The sequence below is a fragment of the Aspergillus alliaceus genome (genome assembly GCF_009176365.1).
Source record: "Aspergillus alliaceus strain CBS 536.65 unplaced genomic scaffold BDW43scaffold_5, whole genome shotgun sequence".
Classification (NCBI taxonomy): domain Eukaryota; kingdom Fungi; phylum Ascomycota; class Eurotiomycetes; order Eurotiales; family Aspergillaceae; genus Aspergillus; species Aspergillus alliaceus.
In genome coordinates, this window is record NW_022474688.1 from 284,621 (window position 1) to 301,071 (window position 16,451).

The 16,451-nt window shown below is 48.6% G+C and overlaps 4 protein-coding genes and 1 non-coding gene across 5 annotated transcripts; 3 read left to right on the forward strand and 2 right to left on the reverse strand.

The window, feature by feature from the left end:
* Nucleotides 1-1,863: 1,863 nt before the first annotated feature.
* Nucleotides 1,864-7,971, forward strand: BDW43DRAFT_297266 (uncharacterized protein; the record flags this gene model as incomplete). The annotated part of the gene is made up of 9 exons (XM_032044354.1): nucleotides 1,864-2,139; nucleotides 2,195-2,575; nucleotides 2,637-2,912; nucleotides 2,965-3,127; nucleotides 3,183-3,505; nucleotides 3,567-3,882; nucleotides 4,632-4,635; nucleotide 6,060; nucleotides 6,451-7,971. The coding sequence occupies 9 exons, from the start codon at nucleotides 1,864-1,866 to the stop codon at nucleotides 7,969-7,971; spliced, it is 3,261 nt and encodes a 1,086-aa protein (XP_031904385.1).
* Nucleotides 7,972-7,983: 12 nt separating this feature from the next.
* BDW43DRAFT_263624 (NADH dehydrogenase [ubiquinone] 1 beta subcomplex subunit 3) lies at nucleotides 7,984-8,991 on the reverse strand. Its single transcript, XM_032040572.1, has 2 exons — nucleotides 8,681-8,991; nucleotides 7,984-8,628 (listed from the first exon to the last, which is right to left on the reverse strand). The coding sequence occupies exons 1-2, from the start codon at nucleotides 8,776-8,778 to the stop codon at nucleotides 8,472-8,474; spliced, it is 255 nt and encodes an 84-aa protein (XP_031904386.1). The 5' UTR covers nucleotides 8,779-8,991; the 3' UTR covers nucleotides 7,984-8,471.
* Nucleotides 8,992-9,064: 73 nt separating this feature from the next.
* On the forward strand, nucleotides 9,065-11,060 carry BDW43DRAFT_263627 (CCR4-NOT core DEDD family RNase subunit POP2). The gene is made up of 2 exons (XM_032040573.1): nucleotides 9,065-9,623; nucleotides 9,737-11,060. Exons 1-2 carry the CDS (start codon nucleotides 9,138-9,140, stop codon nucleotides 10,709-10,711), a joined length of 1,461 nt encoding a protein of 486 aa, XP_031904387.1. The 5' UTR covers nucleotides 9,065-9,137; the 3' UTR covers nucleotides 10,712-11,060.
* Nucleotides 11,061-11,634: 574 nt separating this feature from the next.
* On the forward strand, nucleotides 11,635-14,062 carry BDW43DRAFT_179514 (peroxisomal copper amine oxidase). The gene is made up of 3 exons (XM_032038850.1): nucleotides 11,635-12,250; nucleotides 12,313-13,563; nucleotides 13,620-14,062. Exons 1-3 carry the CDS (start codon nucleotides 11,797-11,799, stop codon nucleotides 13,964-13,966), a joined length of 2,052 nt encoding a protein of 683 aa, XP_031904388.1. The 5' UTR covers nucleotides 11,635-11,796; the 3' UTR covers nucleotides 13,967-14,062.
* Nucleotides 14,063-14,321: 259 nt separating this feature from the next.
* BDW43DRAFT_t44 lies at nucleotides 14,322-14,458 on the reverse strand. Its single transcript has one exon. It is a non-coding gene; the product is annotated as a tRNA-Tyr (tRNA).
* Nucleotides 14,459-16,451: the final 1,993 nt, after the last annotated feature.

The window sequence follows — 16,451 nt, forward strand, 5'->3', positions numbered from 1 at the left end:
ACACATAAAAACCGCTCCATAAAATGCCCATTAAAATATTTAGAAATTGCTCATTAAAATACTAAAAGAAACACCTGTTCTAATACTTAGCATGGCCACCTTCAGCTTCTATAATAGCCTGGCAGCGGGCCTGCATAGATTCAATTAGACCCTGAAAGACTGATTCAGGGACTGCGTCCCACGCCTCTAATATAATGTCTCAGCCTAGGATAAGGCAGATTATTATCTGTAGGGTAGTAGTGAGATTTAATCCAATCTTTTATCCAGTTCTATACTCCCTCTATAGGATTAAGGTCGGGTAAGTAGGGTGGCCAAAAAATAAGTGGTATACCCTGTTCCTGTAAATCTTGTCTAGTTTCACTAGCATTATACCCCGGCGCCCTATCTTGCATAAGAAAAAGACTGATAGCTTGATTTTCTGTCTTTTTCTGATATAGATAGTTGGCTATTATAAAGATAGTATGTTCACGATAGCTTTGAGCATTAATAGAATCCTAAGCTTTCTCCCAAAATAGATTAGGTCCTTTAGTATTGCCATGAAAAGAATCTCAAAATATCCAGCCACGACAACGCGGTTATGAGATTTGAAGACAATCATTATAAATAATCCCAGCTGGTATACGGGTTACATAGATTCATCTATGATATCCACTAGTAACCCAAGTCTCATCAGTCCAAAAGACTTCCTTTTTATTGTTCCAGTGTCTGACTTATATAGTCTAATGCCCAGGCTAAACGTATGCACTTAGTACGCTCAGGAAGAGGAGGTTTTCGAAGAGCTATATAGCGAGAATAGCCAGTTTTCTTGAGTGCTTGAGATAAAAAAGCATTTTAAGATATATTAAGATTAAGTTCTTGGATAACTTTACCATATGACAGATACCGGGTGCGCTTAGATGATATTATAAAATTAATAATATCATCTATCTTAGAATCTGAAAGCTTAGGTAGTTAGCCACGTGCCTTACGTGGTGTATAGGTCTCAGACTGGCATGTATATTGGACCTGCCTGTAGGTAATACCAGGTAAATGATTAACAATCTCTTTATAGGTAAAATCAACACTTCGAAGGATCAATATATGTATTTGATCATCCCATTCAAGCCGTGTAGAATTTGTGCGTGGGGTAGTAGAGGGGGTAGTAGGTTCAGCCATAGTAGAGTTCTGAATAGTTTCATATTATTGAAGCTTTAGACTGAGCTCTCAGGGGCTCTCTCAATTTTCAGAATAGGCAGGCGGTTTTTGGTCTCACCGCTTTGCTGTGGCCTACCCTAAGGTGGACCGTACTAATAAAATTACTAGGCTCAACCATAGTATATCCTAACCGTAAATAGGAAATTAAACATTTCTACTAACTAGACGAACCCTGACTGAATTATGAGCGGATCCGCCAGTTAAAAGTGGAGCCCTTATGTTTGTTCGGGAAGTCCCTCGGCTCCTGCAAGGAATATCCGAGGGATTCACTAATCATGAACTCATCCGAAGCAGTTCGGCATACGTAGCTTCCCCTATGTACCACTGCCCTGCTTACTTTGATAAAATGCTGTATGAATACAGATGTAGAATGGAATGAATAATTCTCACGGTCCGAGAGAGCCGGATCAGCGTCGTAGTTGACTGATTACCTAAAAGTGCATGGAAATGTACTCCACCTTATGCCGAGCCACTGGCCGCGGTTCGGTCAATTCTTCGCACTGCTTTAACCTTCGATAAAGGAAGCTTTCCCCGCACTGGGCGTGGAGAGAACCCCGGCATTTTGTATTGTGTTTAATACTCTCTCCTCTCACCCAATTCGCTCCTCCTTCTCACTCCCTCTGATCTCTTCTGTCCTTTATTCCACTTATACATTACTACACGCCAAATATGGGCTTTACTCCTCCAGCCAGCGCGGGTGAACTACCCGCGATCCCCGATAACATTCCCATTAGCGAGTTCATGCTCAACGATCACTATGGGCGAGCTCCTTTGCAAGAATCAAGAGACCCATTTACATGCGGAATCACCGGAAAATCCTACTCCGTCGCTCAGGTTGCAGAGAGAGTTGACTATTTAACTCGAGCACTAGCTAAGGAGTTCAACTGGGCCCCAAATAGTGGTACGGAGTGGGACAAAGCAGTGGCAGTCTTCAGCGTAAACACGGTAAGTTCCTCGATCAACTCCAAGAATCAGCAACTAAGTATCAGTTGGTATCCAGATCGACACGCTCCCCCTGTCCTGGGCAACCCATCAGTTGGGAGGAATTGTTTCTCCTGCCAACGCAGCTTACTCTGCGGCCGAGTTGAAACATCAGCTGCTCGATTCCCAAGCAAAAGCCTTGTTCACATGTGTTCCTTTGCTCTCCACTGCCTTGGAGGCGGCGGCCTTGGCTGGGTTTCCCCAAGACCGCATCTACCTGCTTGAAGTACCCGCCGCACTCACAGGCGGTGCAAGCATCCCTGCGCAATACAAGACCGTCTCCCAATTCATCGAAGCAGGAAAATCACTTCCTAAAGTAGAGAAACTCAACTGGAGCGCAGGAGAGGGTGCTCGTCGAACCGCATTTCTATGCTATTCCAGTGGCACATCAGGACTGCCTGTATGTAGATTGCGCATTTAAGCACAGAGATGGAAGCTGCTGTACTAACCGTTTATCTCAGAAAGGTGTCATGATCTCTCACAGGAACGTGATCGCAAACGTTTTGCAAATTTCCGCTTTCGAAAAGACTCATCGCGACAACCTCGGCACGTCTAAGGGACGTTCCAGACATAACGAAGTCTCTTTAGGTCTCCTTCCTCAGAGCCACATCTATGCATTGGTGGTTGTGTGCCATGCTGGCCCCTATAGAGGTGACCAGGTGATTGTATTACCAAAGTTCGAACTGAAGTCGTACCTCTCTGCCATCCAAACCTTCAAGATTGCGTCCCTTTTCTTGGTACGTGCTCTCCACTAGTACTACAGCTTTCCGCAACTAATGTCTCGATTAGGTGCCTCCAATCATCATTACCATGCTCCGAAACCAGGATGTCTGCAACAAGTACGACCTGTCCTCGGTCGATTCATTGTTCAGTGGTGCAGCTCCCTTGGGTATGGAAACAGCCGAAGATTTTCAAAAGGTATACCCAGGAGTTACGATCCGGCAAGGTTACGGTAAGATTCAATAGCACGGTGGAGATATTCGGTCATTGCTCACTCTACCTTATAGGTCTGACAGAGACATGCACGGTCGCCTCCTCGACTCACCCTGCCGACGTCTTCTTTGGATCCTCCGGCTGTCTCCTCCCTGGGTTTGAAGCTCGCATAGTCACTCCAGACGGCCAGGAAATTACAAGCTATGACACTCCCGGAGAACTTTTGCTCCGCAGTCCAAGTGCGGTGCTGGGTTATCTCAACAATGACAAGGCCAACAAGGAGACATTTGAGGACGGATGGGTGCGCACCGGTGACGAAGCCGTTATCCGCCTGAGCCCAAAGAACACTGAGCATGTGTTCATTGTTGATCGCATCAAGGAACTGATCAAGGTCAAGGTTTGTTCTTCCTTGGTATGCCAATTCAAAGTTTGAATATCCCCGCTGATACCTTCTATAGGGTCTACAAGTTGCCCCGGCGGAGCTTGAGGCCCACCTACTCACCCATCCCGCTGTCGCAGATTGTGCCGTCATCGCTGTCCCCGACGAGGCTGCTGGCGAGATTCCAAAGGCTATAGTTGTCAAATCCGCCTCGGCTGACAAGGACGATGAGAAGACGATACAGTCAATCAAGAAGTTTGTGGAAGAGCACAAGGCTCGGCATAAGTGGTTGAAGGGTGGCGTTCGATTCATCGACGCTATTCCGAAAAGCCCTAGTGGAAAGATTTTGCGCCGGTTTCTTCGAGACCAGGAGAAGGAGGCGCGCAGGCGCGCTGGTGCCAAGCTATAGACATAGTGTAAACTGTCTATTCCATGTCCATCTTTAATCAATATAGAGCTTTATTTTTTTTTGTGGTCCACATAATGTCGTAGATGGCATCCGGCCGAGTGCATCTAGAAGCGGACTAGGAGTAGCTTGGAAGTATTTACACTAAACTCGGCCGCATTACCATAAAGGTCGTTGTTGTTGTCTTGTTGTTCTCTAGCACTTAGGGCGGAATTAAATATGAATATACGGTGGTAATAGTTCAGGACCACAATGAGGATCGGAAGGCGGGGATAGTTACACCAGGTAAATAGCGTAAAGAACGTCGGCCTAATTAGATACCTTCCTAAGGCAAAGATCACTCCAAGTACGCAACGGAGTGTCTGAAACCATGATCGAACGTTCGTGGGCTCAACAAGCCACCGACAGGTTCTTCGACAATGGCCGTCGTATCTCTGGTGGTTCGACAATCCAGGCAGTCGCCGTCCCAGGCTCGCTGAGTTACACAGTCATTTATACAGGTCGCCCAGGCAAGTGACAGGATCTGATCGTGTCTTTTCGAGAGCCCGAGTCCACGCTGGATCAGGGTGTGATTAAACTGGCAAAACTATCTAAGGCGCCTTGGTGCCGGAAGCCACTTATCAAGGAAAAATGCGCGGTGCCAGCCCAACTCTCCCCATCTATGCCCTGTTTTCAATGCATTTCCTGCCTAGAAGCATTCAACGCCAAAACTGAGTTGAATACTGAAGAGGAGGCCAGGCAGGTATGTTATGTCAAAAATCCAGCCAGGTAGCTCGTCTTTCTCCCACTCCCCTTTAGGTTAATGACACAGACATAATGCTGATTCTCTCCAGGTACTTTGCTCGATGTTGGACCAGGCCGCAGCCGGTTGACGACGAAGTGCAAAAAGATGCTCAGGAGGGAGCCCTCCACCGACTCATCAAGCGAAGTATCACATCGTCCTCCATGCTTTCCAGCCCAGCAATCTCCGAGCTGGAACGCAGCCTCCCAAACCTCTTCAAGCAAACATGCCCACAAATCCTCACATATAATGACCTTTCTTAAACAAACATCCTAGTCAACGAGAACACGTTTGAGATCACAGGTATTGTTGATTAGTCCTTAGCCAGTGTCGTCCCATTTGGCATGGAGTTGGTCTCTCTTTCATGGGCAACCGGCTATATGGATCTCAGCGGCTGGCACAATTACACATGCACCATGCACTCCAGCGCAACGCTGATGGCCCCCCATCTGAGGAGCTGACAGCCTCTAAGTGGGCCTTGAAAACGGCGAATGCTTTGCTTATAGGCTAATCGCTATGGACAACCCAGGAGAACACAAATGTAAATCCCGGGTTCCTCTATTCTCTACGTGGATGGTTCCAGCTCTTCTATCAACCAATGTATGTGAAACAAGTTGATGAATATTCACACCGTTCAGTATGAGATATAATTACAATCAGGGGCTAGTATGTCAAAAGGGATAGTTCAACTTCCACTGTGCTTAGTGATCATCGCATATACAAAGCCTTGCCCGTGAACCTAGTGTACAATAGTATAAGCTTGGTTATAGTGAGTAGAGACACCTGGCGTTCACGGGATTGGTCAATACTGGGACAAAGGCTGATTTTTGCCTCCTCTTCCTAATAACAGTACGTCCATTTCTAACCGAGAATCCCATACGTATCAGACATTGATGCTGTATTGAGAATGTGACTGGGAACTGAATTGGCCTGATGCTCTATTGACTACGCCCATGAAATTACCTAGTATCGCAGGCACCTGGCATATGCCTGGTGAATTGACCACCTGCGGAAGTATGTGGGTTGTTGAATACTATGGTAATCAGGCCACATATAAAAAGGCCTCATAATTCCCACATAGATACGCCTACTAGATAGTTGAATAGGGGGTCATAAATCTGATCGTTTTTATATCGTTTCGATATCGTTTCTTACGGGTAACTTACCAGGTATTCTACATGATCGGGTTCCTTGGTGGCCACATAATTTATATATTTCGAATTAGTATAATATATACTGTCTGGGTTGAAACGCTATCTGGCCCCGGACAATACTTGTGATTAGTATAATGACTATTCCTTCTATCATACAGACACTATAGTATACTATATAAAATATTTATAAATTATTACATTTAAGTGCGAGTCGCTAATGATTTATTATAGAGTAGTCATACGCCAAGATGATGATTTGAAGCACTGCGATTATAAAGCAATCGGAGACATTTGATTGATCTGTTTGCAGTGTTTGATTTGGGCGCGGGGGGAAATATGATGAATTTCTAAGCGCGGGGCCTTATCGCCAATAATTTACTGACCAGCTAAAAATCTCCTCGCGGCTTGGTATTGTCGCAACAATTCTTTTTGTCTGTGACATACAAGGCTGGAAGAGACATACTATATTCATAAAGTCTCTTGCTTCGCAGTAAATCCGACTAAAATCCGCCCTCATACCATACTACCCCTCCAAAGTTAGTAGTGCTCATTTTTTTTTTCTTCTTTTTTTACGTCACGATATACCCACACTATGTCCTCTTCGCAAAATCCCCATCGCGAGGCCGAAGAAGATGCCTACGTAGGGGCTGACGAGGCCGAAGAAATCTTCCAGCGGGATGAGGACCATCCCATGGACTCCGACGGCGACGATGGAGACGAGCCCATGACCTTTGAACAGGAGGAAATCACCTTGGAGAACGACTCTTCCGCCCATTTCGATCTTCATTCAGACTCGATCTTCTGCATTGCCCAACACCCAATCCACAACTCTATCGTTCTCACCGGCTCCGGCGACGATACCGCATACATCTTCGATTCTACACCGCAGACCGAGCGCCCTCTTCTGCCACAGAGTTACGAGTCGAACCCGCAACCGAAGAAGGAGCGGGACTCTCTGCAGCCCATCACGAAGATTGAAGGCCACAAGGATACCGTCAATGCAGTTGCGTTCACTGAACCCAAGGGTGAATATGCCGTGACAGCGGGTTTAGATGGTCAGCTGCGCGTATTGCGCGATACTACTCCCCAGCTTACTGGCCAGGCTTGGGAGTTTGTCGCGGAGGCGCAGGAAGTGGAGGAAATCAATTGGGTTGCTGTTTGTCCTTGTGAGAATGGTGATGAGGAGAAGAGCAACGTGATTGCTATGGGAGCGAATGACGGTAGCGCTTGGGTGTTCCGTATTGACCACAAGGACGCCGCTCAGCCGATCTCGATCATCCAGACCTTCTTCCAGCACACCGGATCCTGCACAGCGGGTGCCTGGACACCCGACGGAAAGCTTCTCGCAACCGTCTCGGAGGATGGCAGCTTCTACGTATATGATGTCTTTGGCGCTGCCGCCGCCGCCGGTATCTCCTACTCCGCCGGAACTAGTGCCGTTGTCGGATTGACCGCAGATGACCAGCGGTTTGAGGTGGAAGGAGGTCTTTACTCTGTTGCCGTTGCGCCGGGTGGTGGGTTCGCCGCTGTTGGTGGCGCGGAAGGTCACATCAAGATTGTCGGCCTTCCTCGTCTGGCATCTGGCGGTGCTGCTGCATCGAAAGCGAAGGGTAAGGCTTCCGGCTCGCAATCGACAAGTGCTGCTGCTGGTACTCTGCTGGCTTCTCTTCAAGCTCAGTCCGATGGCATTGAGACTCTGTCCTTCTCCTCTCCTCCCTTGAGTCTTCTCGCTGCCGGCTCGGTGGACGGATCGATTGCCCTGTTCGATACCGCCCACCGCTTTGCTCTCCGTCGCCATATCAAGGAGGCATCCGAAGGTGCCGTGGTTAAGGTTGAATTCCTTCAGAGCCGCGGTGGAGCGAGTCCCTTGCCTCCCCGTGGTCCTGTTGCCGCGGCTGCACAAGGTCAGCCATGGCTTCTCACTTCCGTCGGCATGGACGGTGTGGTAAGGCGCTGGGATGCCCGTGGTGGCACTGCAGCTGCCGCACAGGGACTGTTGAAGGAATGGAAGGGCCATTTAGGTCTCACCGAGAACTCGGAGGGTGAGCAGTCCGGTGGCATTATGGCCTTTGTTCAATCGTCGGATGGAAAGCGGGTTGTCACTGCGGGTGACGATGGCATTGCCTTTGCCTTTGAAGAGTAATCTAGCCACTGAAAAATGGATCACATATATTAGCGCAACAAAAATTATACAATCTACCAGTACGAACGCCACTGATTATCGAAGCGCACAACTGCACCACGTAGTGCAATACTTGCCAAATGACGTAGCATTCTAGGTCAAACTCGCACGAGACCAAACAAACAGCAAAAGTACAGTCTTGATATAACGAAAACCAGATAGATACTATGTACATCCGACAAATTCAAACAACCCAAGCGCCGACTGCAGTGCAAGGGCCAGTCATGACAATCAATAGTTTATTTCCCGCACAGTCGTAGCCTCTGAAGCCTAGCCACTGGCACAGGTTCAACACATGATCCCTTCTAAGAAACCGAAAAGCGCAACGTCTCCTGATATTCAGACGACTTTGTCGACTGTAATCCGGGGTATCCTCATTTTATTTTCAAATCCATTGATATCGGTCGGTCATTCGTTAAGGGATCCGTTCCGTCTCAATGCGATGTTTTCAATTGGTCGGCTTAGTGGTGGCCCTCGCCGTGGTGATCATCGTGCTTCATGAAGAGAGCCTCGTATGCGCAGTATCCAGCGAAGGCAACGCTGGCAATGCCGAAGCCGGGGAAGATGACCTTGAAACGGTTGAAGCGGCTGAAGGGGCCGGTGTATCTCCAGGTCTCACTGCGGTGAGTCAGTCAGAGCAATTGCCAAAAGCCTCAAGCATGTCACGCACTAGCGAGCCCAGGGGTCCTTCTTGGCCCAGACCGACCGAGGAGAAGCGGCGGCCTTGAATTCCTTGAGGTCGAAACCGGTGGGTTTCGGGCCGGCCATGGTGAACGGGCGAGATGGAGGGACGGGAAAATTCGGCGTCAATGGACAGGTGAGTAAAGGTAGAAGAAATTCGACACCCGAGTCCGTAGGTTCCGAGGCGCAATGGAAGGGGAGGAACAGAAGGGGACGATGACTTTTATTGATTAAGGCGGGAGTGAGAGGGAAGTTGAAGCTGTACAGGAACGTCGAAGTTGAGGCTTGGCGCGCTAGGCCAAATACGGACAAAGAAGCTGTTCCGCCTTCTTAGACTTGCGAGCGCTTTGTCCAGCGCGAAAAAGGCCCGACCACTCATTCACCATCCCCTCCACCCCCATCACATTTCAGATGCATGACAAGCTGTCCACGTTACAGTTTACAACATGCCACCTCCTGTCGGCAGATACGGGCCTACTGGCCTAAGCGCCCCCTACACCCACTTACAACAAGCCCACCTCCAACAACAGCAACCTCAACACCATCCGGCTCATGCCCAGTCGGCTAACACAGCTCTTCCGCCTCCCTCCCTTGGCGGTCATCCTGGTTTCGCCGCCGGCAACCCGAATACCAATATCAATCCTTTTACGCTCTCCGGAACCGGACTTACAAACGGCATGTCTGTCGCTGGGTTCGGGGCTGCCGCTGATGGCGGCGGTACCGGCCTTGCCAGCCACGCGGCTCAGATGGGCTTCGCAAGAGGGGCCCAAATGCAGCAACAGCAGCTCCATCAAGCTCATGATGGTCGCTTAGCACTCGAGGCCAAAGCGGGTGCGGTGAAGACAAGGATACGGGATGTTTGGAAGCACAACTTGGCTCAGGAAATGGCCGTGCTACGGCAGTTGGTGGAGAAGTATCCGTATATCAGCATGGTGAGATTGCGAGATTGCGACCAAGTGGTTCCGGGGATTTCAATCGCCAGATGATTCTCGGAGCGGCTATTTTTCTGCTTCCCTCTGTGGTGTAAAAGCTAATGACAGTTCAGGATACCGAGTTCCCCGGTATCGTTGCACGCCCCATCGGAGCGTTTACGAACAAGGCAGACTACCATTATCAGACTCTCCGGTGCAACGTTGACCTCTTAAAGATGATTCAGCTGGGAATAACCCTGTTCTCCGCCGAAGGAGAAGTACCCCCACCCAATGCAACGGATGCGAATGGACAACCTCTCGGAAACGGTCTGGTGCCTGCACCCTGCACTTGGCAATTTAACTTCCGGTTCTCGTTGGAGGACGACATGTACGCTCAAGAGTCGACAGCAATGCTTGCTAAAGCCGGAATTGATTTCACCATGCACGAGAAGAACGGCATTGATCCATTCGAGTTCGGTGCGCTTTTGATCAGCTCGGGGCTTGTCTTGCTGGATGACGTTCACTGGGTTTCTTTCCACTCCGGCTACGATTTCGGCTACTTGATGAAGATCATGCTCTGCAAGACTCTCCCGGAGAACGAAGAAGAATTCCACAAACTCCTCAATATTTTCTTCCCATCGCTATATGACATCAAATATTTGATGAAGCATGCCGGGCGCAACCAAGCCGTCAATGATATTCCTCTCACACCGGCCGCCGCCCAGATCCTCGCCAACCTTGGTCAAAAGTCTGGACTCCAAGACATTGCCGACGAGCTCGGCGTCAAACGGGTAGGCATCGCTCACCAGGCGGGGTCTGACTCGCTTGTCACTGGTGAAATCTACTGGAAGATGCGACAATTGGTCTTCGGCGGCTCGATCGACGAGTCTAAATATTCTGGACAAATCTGGGGACTGAATGGTCAAATGCCCGCTTTGTTGTACCAAATGTCCCATCAGACGCCCAATCTCAACGGGGCCACCATCTACTCTACGACTGGCACCCCGAGCACCCCCAATGCCGGCACACCTCAGCACCAGGGGGCCGGCACACTGACACCCGGGGCTGTAGGCGGAGTGTTGGGACAATTTCAAGTTGGGAAAGCTTGAAGCTAGTTTAGCCAGTATCTCATTTGTTCCTTGGTTTTAGATTGGGTGGGGGGAGTCATGATATGCTTTGCATTGTTGTTTCTCTTTCTTTCCCTTTGTTTAGTCCCTTTCTATAGACTCTCGCGTGCTTGTGTACTCTACTGGAAATTTTTGACGAGCTTCTCATCCTCGGGTTGTTCTCCAAGTACGCTATTTGTCTTATTTTCCCTTTACCACGTTCACAGCGACTGCTTTTATGTCTTTCTCATGGCAGGGGGTTGCGGGATGGATACGATATGACGGATGTACATAGCATGCGGCACCACGGCGGTGCCTCCTTATTTTTCTTTTTCTCTTTTTTTTTTTTTTGAACTGCATTTTCTGTTTGCTTAGGTCTTCCATTCACGGTTCGTTCGATGGGTTCGTCGCCTGAGATGATTCACATTGTCTTGGAGATGGTTATTTGCGAAGGGTGTACGGTGTTTGATATATGGCTGGAATATGAATCTCATTTCGCAGGCATTCCGTGCCTTTTCCCTATCCATTGTGTCTTAGCCGTAGATAAAAACAGATTGGTTCCAAAGTAAGTTGTTTCTCTTACATCACATCTTGACATATCCGCCGGGGTTTGGGGGGGGGGGAGAATAGGTGTCCGATCAACGGATACGAGACCCCTAAATGAGTCTCCCCCTTTGCTCGGATTGTGTTACCCAGTCGGACCCTACCACGATAGTAGTAAATACATCCGATACTTTCCCCGCTTCTCAACTCGAGTCTCGATGCGTGTCCAACGCATACTTTCGATTGCCGCTTTGGAGATAGGAGACTATACCCGATCAGGTCAAGAGATCCGTGTCTTATCGCTTATCGCTTCTGCATCATCGATTTATACTCTAAGCTTATAAGCAAGGGTCCCTTCTGCATGATGGATCTGTATAAATAAATTTTTTTTTTTTTTTGCATTCTTCTACTTGTGTGTTACACCGACATTCATTCCCGGGGACTTTCGCAAACTACATATCCCCCCGGTGCGTATCCCATCATCTACATCCGCAACCACCCTATACTTCAAGAGGAGTGCAATTATTCCACGATCTATCTGAATCATGGTCCTCGACCGCCTGCAGCAGTTGGCCTCGCAGGTCAATGCTTCATCTCCTCCTCCTCACCCTTTCGATCCCCTCTCGACTGTTGAAATCGACACTGCCGTTGCACTTGTCCGCGAGGCACATGGCAAGGTTAACTTCAATGCCGTCACTCTGTACGAGCCTCGCAAGGCGGAGATGATGGCTTGGTTGGCGGATCCTCATAAGGTTCCTCGTCCGACAAGAGCTGCTGATGTTGTGGCAATTGCTCCTGGTGGAAAGGTCTATGATGGGATTGTGGACCTGAACCAGAAGAAAATCATCGAATGGAAGCACACCCCGGGCGTCCAGCCGTTGATTACCATGGAGGATCTGCAGGAAGTTGAGCATATTGTTCGCAAGGACCCGAAGGTTATCGAGCAGTGTGCGATCATTGGAATTCCCAAGGAAGATATGGACAAGGTGTACTGTGACCGTAAGTCCCCTAGGTCGAGAGAAGAGGGAAAGCGATTCTGGAACCGACTAACACATGTTTAGCGTGGACAATTGGCTACGATGAGCGCTTCGGCACCGGTGTGCGTCTCCAGCAAGCTCTCATGTACTACCGACCCCATATCGATGACTCCCAATACACATATCCTCTAGATTTCTGTCCAATTTACAACGCCGAGACAAAGAAGATTATTCACATCGATATCCCCCCGGTGCGGAGACCCCTTAGCAAAGCGGCCCCCAACAACTACCACCCGGCGGCGATCGAAAAGGAAGGCGGATTCAGGACGGATTTGAAGCCCATTCACATCACCCAGCCCGAAGGCGTATCTTTTGCCGTTAACGGACGGCATATTGAGTGGCAAAACTGGAACATCCACGTTGGCTTCAACTACCGTGAAGGCATTGTACTTAATAATATCACCTTCAGCGACAAGGGGAATGTCCGTCCCGTTTTCTATCGCCTGTCGCTCGCGGAGATGGTGGTGCCATATGGAAATCCCGAGCATCCGCATCAGCGTAAGCACGCTTTTGACCTCGGCGAATACGGTGGTGGATACATGACGAACAGTCTGTCTCTTGGATGTGACTGCAAGGGAGCGATTCACTACATGGATGCCGCATTCGTCAACCGCGCTGGCGCTAGCACTATCGTGAAGAATGCCATTTGCATTCACGAGGAGGATGCAGGCATTCTCTTCAAGCACACTGATTTCCGGGATGAGTCAATTATCGTTACTCGTGGCCGAAAGTTGATTATTTCTCACATATTCACAGCTGCAAACTACGAGTACTGCGTATACTGGATCTTCCACCAAGATGGTACAGTGCAGCTTGATATTAAGTTGACTGGTATTCTCAACACCTATGCCATGAATCCTGGAGAGGACGCCAAGGGCTGGGGAACTGAGGTCTACCCTGGTGTTAATGCTCACAACCACCAGCACTTGTTCTGTTTGCGTGTTGATGCCAACATTGACGGTCCTAACAACACAGTCTTCCAGGTTGATGCCGTCCAAGGTCCAGGTGAAGTTGGAAGCGCTGAGAACAAGTACGGTAACGCCTTCTACGCCAAGAAGACCAAGTTCACAACTCCCATTGAGGCGATGTCCGATTACGACGGCTCCACTGGAAGAACATGGGAAATTGCCAATACCAATAAGCTCAACCCCCACAGCAAGAAGCCCGTGTGCTACAAGCTAGTTAGCCGTGAGGTTCCCCCTCTGCTCCCTAAGGAGGGCTCATTAGTGTGGAAGCGAGCTGGATTCGCCAGACACGCTGTCCATGTTACCAAGTGTAAGATTCCCTCCCACCCTTTGCTTTGTCACAGATGGATACTAACCCATTTAAAGACTCCGACGACCAAGTCCACCCTGCTGGCCGTCACGTTCCCCAGACCTCTGGAGAACCATCTCAAGGCTTGCCTGCCTGGATTGAGGAAGCTGGCCCTAACAGCTCCATTGACAACACGGATGTTGTGCTCTGGCACACCTTTGGACTCACACACTTCCCATCTCCTGAGGACTATCCTATCATGCCGGCAGAGCCGATGACATTGCTTCTTCGTCCTCGTCACTTCTTCACTCGCAATCCTGTTCTCGATGTTCCTCCCAGCTATGCTAGAACGCCTTCACAGATCGCAGCAAGCGCTTCCACCTGCGCATGCAGGAAGAACGATGGCTCTAGCGTCCTGGTTTGATGTTATGCTTGATTTCAAGGTGTTGAGTTTGGTAGTATGGCATTAACATGCAGAGGGACGGTTCTCTCGCTGTCGTAACTTGAAGCCCATATCGTGATATGGTGATGATGATTAATGATCTATCTAACTATTTATCATATCCAAAACTGTATAAATTCAGTCATTTGACATATTCTACTGATTGTGATTACTAAACTACTAACTTAAGGCAGGTAAGCCATGTAGCCTTTCCCAGCCAGATAGAGCTTCACCCAATCTCCCCTCTGGAACATAGCACATCATCCATCATATAGAATTCGAAAGGGCGGAATGATGTGATGTAGGGAGAAAAACAAAAAAAGACATATGGGCGCTGTGCCCCCACACCGGTTCGAACGATGGGCCTCTGCATTACACTACGCTAGGAAGATTAGTCACAAACGTCCTCAGAAATCCTTTAATTCTCATTGGTCACACTTACAGTGCAGCGCTCTACCACTGAGCTATAGGGGCTTCTGGTTGGTCGATCAGACGCGATTGGGATTGTCCACTGTCTCGATCTCTTCAGGTCGTAGGTGCCCTACTTTGTACATGAAATATGTATAGGGCCTTGTGGTTGGCACAATACACAAAGCCAGGATTTGTCATTAAAACATTATACATAAAATAAAGTTATAATTTAGGGCAAGTCACCCAGTATCCAGGCACTTTTTGTGGTCTAGCGGTATATTTCGGTCAAGGGCTCTGAGTCTGGGCTCTCTCTATATGGACATTTAGTTGAAAGGTCACAGAATCGTGATTTATTTGATTCTCTAAAAATCCTTGTTCTAGCTTTCCACTACTGAGCTATAGGGGTTGCTAATAGGCAAATTAGGGGTGGACCAGGATTTTGCATGTCTCAAATCTCTACAGTCAGTCCGTATCCATCACTCACCTCTGACCGAATAACAAACAATATCTGATATTGTTGATGGTGACCACAAAGTCGGGTACTATTGATGACCTCTTGATGTAAGGCTGACCCAGTAAGGCCAGGCATAGTTCAATTAATAATACGAAACAAAACAGCCTCAGATATACTACCTCATACGAGGGGTACTGTTGTTTATCTCTATTCTCCTTCCGCTGGGCCCGGGATAAGCTTGTTGCTTCTATCCATAATTACTACTCATCACCCTTCTCCTATGGTCTTTTCCAATATCTCAAAACAAGTCTCATCTACTTCATTTGTTAAAACCTCGACACTATCTTCGAGCAATGGATTTTACCATGTTGAACAATATCACGGCCAGTCCTGCAAACTTGGACATTTCAAGCTCAAGCAGTGGTGAGTATCTATATTTAATTGTCTCCCATGCTGGCTTTCCCTCTTCGCCTACGTAGGTTCTCTCAGACTCATAATGTATCGCTGATATCATAAGCTGTCTTTCCGTCTATAGTTACTGTCTCCCAACAACTAGCATCTCCTACTCCGACTGCCCCACCCTCATGCATATGTAATACTCAAGAGTCCGAGGACTCATTCCGGCTTCTCGAGCTACTTCCTGGGATAAAGGTGTTCCCCATCTCAACGCGGCTTCATGTCCGAAGACTGGGCGATTATCCGGTCTATGAGGCGCTCTCATACGCTTGGGGTTCGTCAAGGAAAAGAATTATCACAATAAGCAGTCAGACTTCCAAGGTTGCCCCGAATCTCTTTTACGCTCTCGAGACAATCCGTCATGAGAGTAGCTCAAAATACATATGGGTCGATATGCTGTGCATTGACCAAGAAAGCCACAAGGAGAAGGGAGTCCAAGTTCAACTGATGAATCGGATATTCAGGACAGCTACCCGAGTGCTTGTCTGGCTGGGTGAAGATAGAAATTGGACCTCACACACTGCATTTTATCTACTCTGTGACGTGGCAAGTTATTTCTGCTAGCTCCCAAACGCGACATTCCCTTCGGTTCGCAGTCAGAGCGAAACGTCCGTCCCGGCTACTCTGCCAGCCGCGGACTCTCCTCAGTGGGAATCTTACAAGCTCTCTTCGAGTTGAGTTGGTTCTGGGGGGTATGGATCATCCAGGAAATCACACTATCCACTTTCTGCTACGTTGGTCTGGGGTGACTCGGAGATTGATTGGCAATGGGTTGGTTTTGCGGCTGCGAGCATACGGTTGCGCATGTCCGATCTTTTTGAACGTTGATCGATACCAGGTTTTGTTCAACACTTATTTCATGTACCGGATCTCGCCCATCGCAAAGACCTTTTTCACGCCGGTTAAATTAAGCTTTTCACGCCTTCTCGCTATGACACAGCAATACGAGGTTTCTGATCGTCGTGACCGAGTTTATGGGCTGCTACGGCTGTCTACCAACTCTCATTCTGATGACCGCCCATTTATTCAACCGGATTACAGTCTGTCTGACAGAGCTGCATACCGAATAGCGGCGACGAGAATTATCGAGACGGAGAGAAACCTCGCCATACTCTCGAGCGTACAGTACGGCCCCCAATTTTGTCC